Genomic DNA, 10000 nt, shown 5'->3' with positions numbered 1-10000 from the left:
TGGCAGCGGCGGCGGAGAGGGAGAATTCGGAGTTATTAATAATGGTGACGGTGGCTATGGCTTCTGGCTGGGGTTTCGCTGGGGGTTCCGCTGTCCACGGCTTCCTTGGGGGTCAGAACAGCTTCTTTGGGGGTCAGAGCAGCTTCCTTGGGGGTCAGAGCAGCTTCCTTGGGGGTCAGAGCAGCTTCCTTGGGGGTCAGAACAGCTTCCTTGGGGGTCAGAACAGCTTCCTTGGGGGTCAGAACAGCTTCCTTGGGGGTCAGAGCAGCTTCCTTGGGGGTCAGAACAGCTTCCTTGGGGGTCAGAACAGCTTCTTTGGGGGTCAGAGCAGCTTCCTTGGGGGTCAGAGCAGCTTCCTTGGGGGTCAGAGCAGCTTCCTTGGGGGTCAGAGCAGCTTCCTTGGGGGTCAGAGCAGCTTCCTTGGGGGTCAGAGCAGCTTCCTTGGGGGTCAGAGCAGCTTCCTTGGGGGTCAGAGCAGCTTCCTTGCGGAAGTTTTACGATGGGTCCTGATAATGTCAACAATGGCAGCGGCGGCGGAGAGGGAGAATTCGGAGTTATTAATAATGGTGACGGTGGCTATGGCTTCTGGCTGGGGTTTCGCTGGGGGTTCCTCTGTCCACGGCTTCCTTGGGGGGTCAGAGCAGCTTCTTTGGGGGTCAGAACAGCTTCCTTGGGGGTCAGAGCAGCTTCCTTGGGGGTCAGAGCAGCTTCCTTGGGGGTCAGAGCAGCTTCCTTGGGGGTCAGAGCAGCTTCCTTGCGGAAGTTTTACGATGGGTCCTGATAATGTCAACAATGGCAGCGGCGGCGGAGAGGGAGAATTCGGAGTTATTAATAATGGTGACGGTGGCTATGGCTTCTGGCTGGGGTTTCGCTGGGGGTTCCGCTGTCCACGGCTTCCTTGGGGGTCAGAACAGCTTCTTTGGGGGTCAGAGCAGCTTCCTTGGGGGTCAGAGCAGCTTCCTTGGGGGTCAGAGCAGCTTCCTTGGGGGTCAGAGCAGCTTCCTTGGGGGTCAGAGCAGCTTCCTTGGGAGTCAGAACAGCTTCCTTGGGGGTCAGAACAGCTTCCTTGGGGGTCAGAACAACTTCTTTGGGGGTCAGAGCAGCTTCCTTGGGGGTCAGAGCAGCTTCCTTGGGGGTCAGAGCAGCTTCCTTGGGGGTCAGAGCAGCTTCCTTGGGGGTCAGAGCAGCTTCCTTGCGGAAGTTTTACGATGGGTCCTGATAATGTCAACAATGGCAGCGGCGGCGGAGAGGGAGAATTCGGAGTTATTAATAATGGTGACGGTGGCTATGGCTTCTGGCTGGGGTTTCGCTGGGGGTTCCTCTGTCCACGGCTTCCTTGGGGGGTCAGAGCAGCTTCTTTGGGGGTCAGAACAGCTTCCTTGGGGGTCAGAGCAGCTTCTTTGGGGGTCAGAACAGCTTCCTTGGGGGTCAGAGCAGCTTCTTTGGGGGTCAGAACAGCTTCCTTGGGGGGTCAGAGCAGCTTCTTTGGGGGTCAGAACAGCTTCCTTGGGGGTCAGAGCAGCTTCCTTGCGGAAGTTTTACGATGGGTCCTGATAATGTCAACAATGGCAGCGGCGGCGGAGAGGGAGAATTCGGAGTTATTAATAATGGTGACGGTGGCTATGGCTTCTGGCTGGGGTTTCGCTGGGGGTTCCTCTGTCCACGGCTTCCTTGGGGGGTCAGAGCAGCTTCTTTGGGGGTCAGAACAGCTTCCTTGGGGGTCAGAGCAGCTTCCTTGGGGGTCAGAGCAGCTTCCTTGGGGGTCAGAGCAGCTTCCTTGGGGGTCAGAGCAGCTTCCTTGCGGAAGTTTTACGATGGGTCCTGATAATGTCAACAATGGCAGCGGCGGCGGAGAGGGAGAATTCGGAGTTATTAATAATGGTGACGGTGGCTATGGCTTCTGGCTGGGGTTTCGCTGGGGGTTCCGCTGTCCACGGCTTCCTTGGGGGTCAGAACAGCTTCTTTGGGGGTCAGAGCAGCTTCCTTGGGGGTCAGAGCAGCTTCCTTGGGGGTCAGAGCAGCTTCCTTGGGGGTCAGAGCAGCTTCCTTGGGAGTCAGAACAGCTTCCTTGGGGGTCAGAACAGCTTCCTTGGGGGTCAGAACAACTTCTTTGGGGGTCAGAGCAGCTTCCTTGGGGGTCAGAGCAGCTTCCTTGGGGGTCAGAGCAGCTTCCTTGGGGGTCAGAGCAGCTTCCTTGGGGGTCAGAGCAGCTTCCTTGCGGAAGTTTTACGATGGGTCCTGATAATGTCAACAATGGCAGCGGCGGCGGAGAGGGAGAATTCGGAGTTATTAATAATGGTGACGGTGGCTATGGCTTCTGGCTGGGGTTTCGCTGGGGGTTCCTCTGTCCACGGCTTCCTTGGGGGGTCAGAGCAGCTTCTTTGGGGGTCAGAACAGCTTCCTTGGGGGTCAGAGCAGCTTCCTTGCGGAAGTTTTACGATGGGTCCTGATAATGTCAACAATGGCAGCGGCGGCGGAGAGGGAGAATTCGGAGTTATTAATAATGGTGACGGTGGCTATGGCTTCTGGCTGGGGTTTCGCTGGGGGTTCCGCTGTCCACGGCTTCCTTGGGGGTCAGAACAGCTTCTTTGGGGAGTCAGAGCAGCTTCCTTGGGGGTCAGAACAGCTTCTTTGGGGAGTCAGAACAGCTTCCTTGGGGGTCAGTTCAGCTTCCTTGGGGGTCAGAACAGCTTCCTTGGGGTCAGAACAGCTTCCTTGGGGGTCAGAGCAGTTTTCTTGGGGGTCAGAACAGCTTCCTTGGGGGTCAGAACAGCTTCCTTTGGGGGTCAGAGCAGCTTCCTTGGGGGTCAGAGCAGCTTCTTTGGGGGTCAGTTCAGCTTCCTTGGGGGTCAGAACAGCTTCCTTGGGGGTCAGAGCAGCTTCCTTGGGGGTCAGAGCAGCTTCCTTGGGGGTCAGAGCAGCTTCCCTGGGGGTCAGAACAGCTTCCTTGGGGGTCAGAACAGCTTCCTTGGGGGTCAGAACAGCTTCCCTGGGGGTCAGAGCAGCTTCCTTGGGGGTCAGAACAGCTTCCCTGGGGGTCAGAGCAGCTTCCTTGGGGGTCAGAGCAGCTTCCTTGGGGGTCAGAACAGCTTCCCTGGGGGTCAGAGCAGCTTCCTTGGGGGTCAGAACAGCTTCCCTAGGGGTCAGAGCAGCTTCCTTGGGGGTCAGAGCAGCTTCCTTGGGAGTCAGAACAGCTTTCTTGGGCGTCAGAACAGCTTCCTTGGGAGTCAGAACAGCTTCCTTGGGGGTCAGAACAGCTTCCTTGGGGGTCAGAACAGCTTCTTTGGGGGTCAGAGCAGCTTCCTTGGGGGTCAGAGCAGCTTCCTTGGGGGTCAGAACAGCTTCCCTGGGGGTCAGAGCAGCTTCCTTGGGGGTCAGAACAGCTTCCCTGGGGGTCAGAGCAGCTTCTTTGGGGGTCAGAGCAGCTTCCTTGGGAGTCAGAACAGCTTTCTTGGGCGTCAGAACAGCTTCCTTGGGAGTCAGAACAGCTTCCTTGGGGGTCAGAACAGCTTCCTTGGGAGTCAGAACAGCTTCCTTGGGGGTCAGAACAGCTTCCTTGGGGGTCAGAACAGCTTCTTTGGGGGTCAGAGCAGCTTCCTTGGGGGGTCAGAGCAGCTTCCTTGGGGGTCAGAACAGCTTCCTTGCGGAAGTTTTACGATGGGTCCTGATAATGTCAACAATGGCAGCGGCGGCGGAGAGGGAGAATTCGGAGTTATTAATAATGGTGACGGTGGCTATGGCTTCTGGCTGGGGTTTCGCTGGGGGTTCCTCTGTCCACGGCTTCCTTGGGGGGTCAGAGCAGCTTCTTTGGGGGTCAGAACAGCTTCCTTGGGGGTCAGAGCAGCTTCCTTGCGGAAGTTTTACGATGGGTCCTGATAATGTCAACAATGGCAGCGGCGGCGGAGAGGGAGAATTCGGAGTTATTAATAATGGTGACGGTGGCTATGGCTTCTGGCTGGGGTTTCGCTGGGGGTTCCGCTGTCCACGGCTTCCTTGGGGGTCAGAACAGCTTCTTTGGGGGTCAGAGCAGCTTCCTTGGGGGTCAGAGCAGCTTCCTTGGGGGTCAGAGCAGCTTCCTTGGGGGTCAGAACAGCTTCCTTGGGGGTCAGTTCAGCTTCCTTAGGGGTCAGAACAGCTTCCTTGGGGGTCAGAGCAGCTTCCTTGGGGGTCAGAACAGCTTCCTTGGGGGTCAGAACAGCTTCCTTTGGGGGTCAGAGCAGCTTCCTTGGGGGTCAGAGCAGCTTCTTTGGGGGTCAGTTCAGCTTCCTTAGGGGTCAGAACAGCTTCCTTGGGGGTCAGAGCAGCTTCCTTGGGGGTCAGAGCAGCTTCTTTGGGGAGTCAGAACAGCTTCCTTGGGGGTCAGAGCAGCTTCCTTGGGGGTCAGAACAGCTTCCTTGGGGGTCAGAACAGCTTCCTTGGGGGTCAGAACAGCTTCCCTGGGGGTCATAGCAGCTTCCTTGGGGGTCAGAACAGCTTCCCTGGGGGTCAGAGCAGCTTCCTTGGGGGTCAGAACAGCTTCCTTGGGAGTCAGAACAGCTTTCTTGGGCGTCAGAACAGCTTCCTTGGGAGTCAGAACAGCTTCCTTGGGGGTCAGAACAGCTTCCTTGGGGGTCAGAACAGCTTCTTTGGGGGTCAGAGCAGCTTCCTTGGGGGTCAGAGCAGCTTCCTTGGTGGTCAGAGCAGCTTCCTTGGGGGTCAGAGCAGCTTCCTTGGGGGTCAGAGCAGCTTCCTTGGGGGTCAGAGCAGCTTCCTTGGGGGTCAGAGCAGCTTCCTTAGGGGTCAGAACAGCTTCTTTGGGGAGTCAGAGCAGCTTCCTTGGGGGTCAGAACAGCTTCTTTGGGGAGTCAGAACAGCTTCCTTGGGGGTCAGTTCAGCTTCCTTGGGGGTCAGAACAGCTTCCTTGGGGTCAGAACAGCTTCCTTGGGGGTCAGAACAGCTTCTTTGGGGGTCAGAGCAGCTTCCTTGGGGGTCAGAGCAGCTTCCTTTGGGGTCAGAGCAGCTTCCTTGGGGGTCAGAGCAGCTTCCTTGGGGGTCAGAGCAGCTTCCTTGGGGGTCAGAGCAGCTTCCTTGGGGGTCAGAGCAGCTTCCTTGGGGGTCAGAGCAGCTTCCTTAGGGGTCAGAGCAGCTTCCTTGGGGGTCAGAACAGCTTCCTTGGGGGTCAGAACAGCTTCCTTGGGGGTCAGAACAGCTTCCCTGGGGGTCAGAGCAGCTTCCTTGGGGGTCAGAACAGCTTCCCTGGGGGTCAGAGCAGCTTCCTTGGGGGTCAGAGCAGCTTCCTTGGGAGTCAGAACAGCTTTCTTGGGCGTCAGAACAGCTTCCTTGGGAGTCAGAACAGCTTCCTTGGGGGTCAGAACAGCTTCCTTGGGGGTCAGAACAGCTTCTTTGGGGGTCAGAGCAGCTTCCTTGGGGGTCAGAGCAGCTTCCTTGGGGGTCAGAGCAGCTTCCTTGGGGGTCAGAGCAGCTTCCTTGGGAGTCAGAACAGCTTCCTTGGGGGTCAGAACAGCTTCCTTGGGGGTCAGAACAACTTCTTTGGGGGTCAGAGCAGCTTCCTTGGGGGTCAGAGCAGCTTCCTTGGGGGTCAGAGCAGCTTCCTTGGGGGTCAGAGCAGCTTCCTTGGGGGTCAGAGCAGCTTCCTTGGGAGTCAGAACAGCTTCCTTGGGGGTCAGAACAGCTTCCTTGGGGGTCAGAACAACTTCTTTGGGGGTCAGAGCAGCTTCCTTGGGGGTCAGAGCAGCTTCCTTGGGGGTCAGAGCAGCTTCCTTGGGGGTCAGAGCAGCTTCCTTGGGGGTCAGAGCAGCTTCCTTGCGGAAGTTTTACGATGGGTCCTGATAATGTCAACAATGGCAGCGGCGGCGGAGAGGGAGAATTCGGAGTTATTAATAATGGTGACGGTGGCTATGGCTTCTGGCTGGGGTTTCGCTGGGGGTTCCTCTGTCCACGGCTTCCTTGGGGGGTCAGAGCAGCTTCTTTGGGGGTCAGAACAGCTTCCTTGGGGGTCAGAGCAGCTTCCTTGGGGGTCAGAGCAGCTTCCTTGGGGGTCAGAGCAGCTTCCTTGGGGGTCAGAGCAGCTTCCTTGCGGAAGTTTTACGATGGGTCCTGATAATGTCAACAATGGCAGCGGCGGCGGAGAGGGAGAATTCGGAGTTATTAATAATGGTGACGGTGGCTATGGCTTCTGGCTGGGGTTTCGCTGGGGGTTCCTCTGTCCACGGCTTCCTTGGGGGGTCAGAGCAGCTTCTTTGGGGGTCAGAACAGCTTCCTTGGGGGTCAGAGCAGCTTCCTTGGGGGTCAGAGCAGCTTCCTTGGGGGTCAGAACAGCTTCCTTGGGGTCAGAACAGCTTCCTTGGGGGTCAGAACAGCTTCCTTGGGGGTCAGAACAGCTTCCCTGGGGGTCAGAGCAGTTTTCTTGGGGGTCAGAGCAGCTTCCTTTGGGGTCAGAGCAGCTTCCTTGGGGGTCAGAGCAGTTTTCTTGGGGGTCAGAGCAGCTTCCTTGGGGGTCAGAGCAGTTTTCTTGAGGTCAGAACAGCTTCTTTGGGGGTCAGAATAGCTTCCTTGGGGGTCAGAACAGCTTCCTTGGGGGTCAGAGCAGCTTCCTTGGTCAGAATAGCTTTCTTGGGGGTCAGAACAGCTTCCTTGGGGGTCAGAACAGCTTCCTTGGGGGTCAGAACAACTTCCTTGGGGGTCAGAACAGCTTCCTTGGGGGTCAGAACAGCTTCCTTGGGGGTCAGAACAGCTTCCTTGGGGGTCAGAGCAGCTTCCTTGGGGGTCAGAACAGCTTCCTTGGGGGTCAGAGCAGCTTCCTTGGGGGTCAGAACAGCTTCCTTGGGGGTCAGAACAGCTTCCTTGGAGGTCAGAACAGCTTCCTTGGGGGTGAGAACAGCTTCCTTGGGGGTCAGAACAGCTTCCTTGGGGGTCAGAGCAGCTTCCTTGAGGGTCAGAACAGCTTCCTTGGGGGTCAGAACAGCTTCCTTGGGGGTCAGAACAGCTTCCTTGGGGGTCAGAACAGCTTCCTTGGGAGTCAGAGCAGCTTCCTTGGGGGTCAGAGCAGCTTCTTTGGGGGGTCAGAGCAGCTTTCTTGGGAGTCAGAACAGCTTCCTTGGGAGTCAGAACAGCTTCCTTGGGAGTCAGAACAGCTTCCTTGGGAGTCAGAGCAGCTTCCTTGGGGGTCAGAGCAGCTTCCTTGGGGGTCAGAATTGCTTCCTTGGGGGTCAGAGCAGCTTCCTTGGTGGTCAGAACAGCTTCCTTGGGGGTCAGAACAGCTTCCTTGGGGGTCAGAACAGCTTCCTTGGGGGTCAGAACAGCTTCCTTGGGGGTTAGAAAAGCTTCCTTGGGGGTCAGAACAGCTTCCTTGGGGATCAGAGCAGCTTCCTTGGGGGGTCAGAACAGCTTCCTTGGGGGGTCAGAACAGCTTCCTTGGGGGTCAGAACAGCTTCCTTGGGGGGTCAGAACAGCTTCCTTGGGGGTCAGAACAGCTTCCTTGGGGTCAGAGCAGCTTCCTTGGGGGTCAGAACAGCTTCCTTGGGGGTCAGAACAGCTTCCTTGGGGGTCAGAACAGCTTCCTTCGGGTCAGAACAGCTTCTTTTGGGGTCAGAACAGCTTCCTTGGGGGTCAGAACAGCTTCCTTGGGGGTCAGAACAGCTTCCTTGGGGGTCAGAGCAGCTTCTTTGGGGGTCAGAACAGCTTCTTTGGGGTCAGAACAGCTTCTTTTGGGGTCAGAACAGCTTCTTTGGGGGTCAGAGCAGCTTCCTTGGGGGTCAGAACAGCTTCCTTGGGAGTCAGAACAGCTTCCTTGGGGGTCAGAACAGCTTCCTTGGGGGTCAGAGCAGCTTCCTTGGGGGTCAGAACAGCTTCCTTGGGAGTCAGAACAGCTTCTTTTGGGGTCAGAACAGCTTCCTTGGGGGTCAGAGCAGCTTCCTTGGGGGTCAGAACAGCTTCCCTGGGGGTCAGAACAGCTTCCTTGGGGGTCAGAACAGCTTCCTTGGGGGTCAGAACAGCTTCCTTGGGGTCAGAACAGCTTCCTTGGGGGTCAGAACAGCTTCCTTGGGGGTCAGAACAGCTTCCTTGGGGATCATAGCAGCTTCCTTGGGGGTCAGAACAGCTTCCTTGGGGGTCAGAACAGCTTCTTTGGGGGTCAGAACAGCTTCCTTGGGGGTCAGAACAGCTTCCTTGAGGGTCAGAGCAGCTTCCTTGGGGTCAGAACAGCTTCCTTGGGGGTCAGAACAGCTTCCTTGGGGGTCAGAACAGCTTCCTTGGGGGTCAGAACAGCTTCCTTGGGGGTCAGAACAGCTTCCTTGGGGGTCAGAACAGCTTCCTTGAGGGTCAGAGCAGCTTCCTTGGGGGTCAGAACAGCTTCCTTGGGGGTCAGAACAGCTTCCTTGGGGGTCAGAACAGCTTCCTTGAGGGTCAGAACAGCTTCCTTGAGGGTCAGAACAGCTTCCTTGGGGGTCAGAACAGCTTCCTTGGGGTCAGAACAGCTTCCTTGGGGGTCAGAACAGCTTCCTTGGGGGTCAGAACAGCTTCCTTGGGGTCAGAACAGCTTCCTTGGGGGTCAGAACAGCTTCCTTGGGGTCAGAACAGCTTTCTTGGGGGTCAGAACAGCTTCCTTGGGGGTCAGAACAGCTTCCTTGGGGGTCAGAACAGCTTCCTTGGGGGTCAGAACAGCTTCCTTGGGGGTCAGAACAGCTTCCTTGGGGTCAGAACAGCTTCCTTGGGGGTCAGAACAGCTTCCTTGGGGGTCAGAACAGCTTCCTTGGGGGTCAGAACAGCTTCCTTGAGGATCAGAGCAGCTTCCTTGGGAGTCAGAACAGCTTCCTTGAGGGTCAGAACAGCTTCCTTGGGGGTCAGAACAGCTTCCTTGGGGTCAGAACAGCTTCCTTGGGGGTCAGAACAGCTTCCTTGGGGGTCAGAACAGCTTCCTTGGGGTCAGAACAGCTTCCTTGGGGGTCAGAACAGCTTCCTTGGGGGTCAGAACAGCTTCCTTGGGGGTCAGAACAGCTTCCATGAGGGTCAGAACAGCTTCCTTGGGGTCAGAACAGCTTCCTTGGGGGTCAGAACAGCTTCCTTGGGGTCAGAACAGCTTCCTTGGGGGTCAGAACAGCTTCCTTGGGGGTCAGAACAGCTTCCTTGGGGTCAGAACAGCTTCCTTGGGGGTCAGAACAGCTTCCTTGGGGTCAGAACAGCTTCCTTGGGGGTCAGAACAGCTTCCTTGGGGGTTAGAACAGCTTCCTTGGGGGTCAGAACAGCTTCCTTGGGGGTCAGAACAGCTTCCTTGGGGGTCAGAACAGCTTCCTTGGGGTCAGAACAGCTTCCTTGGGGGTCAGAACAGCTTCCTTGGGGGGTCAGAACAGCTTCCTTGGGGGTCAGAACAGCTTCCTTGAGGGTCAGAGCAGCTTCCTTGGGAGTCAGAACAGCTTCCTTGAGGGTCAGAACAGCTTCCTTGGGGGTCAGAACAGCTTCCTTGGGGTCAGAACAGCTTCCTTGGGAGTCAGAACAGCTTCCTTGGGGGTCAGAACAGCTTCCTTGGGGGTCAGAACAGCTTCCTTGGGGGTCAGAACAGCTTCCTTGGGAGTCAGAACAGCTTCCTTGAGGGTCAGAGCAGCTTCCTTGGGGGTCAGAACAGCTTCCTTGGGGGTCAGAACAGCTTCCTTGGGGGTCAGAACAGCTCCCTTGGGGTCAGAACAGCTTCCTTGGGGGTCAGAACAGCTTCCTTGAGGGTCAGAGCAGCTTCCTTGGGGGTCAGAACAGCTTCCTTGGGGGTCAGAACAGCTTCCTTGGGGGTCAGAACAGCTTCCTTGGGGTCAGAACAGCTTCCTTGGGGGTCAGAACAGCTTCCTTGAGGGTCAGAGCAGCTTCCTTGGGGGTCAGAACAGCTTCCTTGGGGGTCAGAACAGCTTCCTTGGGGGTCAGAACAGCTTCCTTGGGGGTCAGAACAGCTTCCTTGAGGGTCAGAGCAGCTTCCTTGGGAGTCAGAACAGCTTCCTTGAGGGTCAGAACAGCTTCC

The 10000-nt window shown here is 57.1% G+C and overlaps 1 protein-coding gene across 1 annotated transcript in view; it reads right to left on the bottom strand.

Annotated features, from left to right (window-relative positions):
- The window catches only part of LOC138867620 (proteoglycan 4-like), a 13193-nt gene that overhangs the window by 1425 nt on the left and 1768 nt on the right, over positions 1 to 10000 (bottom strand). The window contains exons 2-17 of the mRNA XM_070144124.1: positions 7786 to 7936; positions 7008 to 7137; positions 6337 to 6632; positions 5940 to 6072; positions 5211 to 5377; positions 4370 to 4603; positions 3938 to 4202; positions 3646 to 3848; positions 3364 to 3513; positions 3112 to 3261; positions 1936 to 2004; positions 1665 to 1797; positions 1197 to 1378; positions 843 to 960; positions 488 to 732; positions 50 to 167 (exon numbers count right to left, since the gene is read on the bottom strand). Coding sequence (XP_070000225.1) covers positions 50 to 167; positions 488 to 732; positions 843 to 960; positions 1197 to 1378; positions 1665 to 1797; positions 1936 to 2004; positions 3112 to 3261; positions 3364 to 3513; positions 3646 to 3848; positions 3938 to 4202; positions 4370 to 4603; positions 5211 to 5377; positions 5940 to 6072; positions 6337 to 6632; positions 7008 to 7137; positions 7786 to 7936 — 2744 coding nt within the window. The remainder of the gene's footprint in view (positions 1 to 49; positions 168 to 487; positions 733 to 842; positions 961 to 1196; positions 1379 to 1664; positions 1798 to 1935; positions 2005 to 3111; positions 3262 to 3363; positions 3514 to 3645; positions 3849 to 3937; positions 4203 to 4369; positions 4604 to 5210; positions 5378 to 5939; positions 6073 to 6336; positions 6633 to 7007; positions 7138 to 7785; positions 7937 to 10000) is intronic.

This window comes from Penaeus vannamei, chromosome 31 (genome assembly GCF_042767895.1).
Source record: "Penaeus vannamei isolate JL-2024 chromosome 31, ASM4276789v1, whole genome shotgun sequence".
Classification (NCBI taxonomy): Eukaryota; Metazoa; Arthropoda; class Malacostraca; order Decapoda; family Penaeidae; genus Penaeus; species Penaeus vannamei.
Note: the sequence above shows the minus strand (reverse complement) of the source record. Positions and strands in the feature narration are given on the sequence as shown.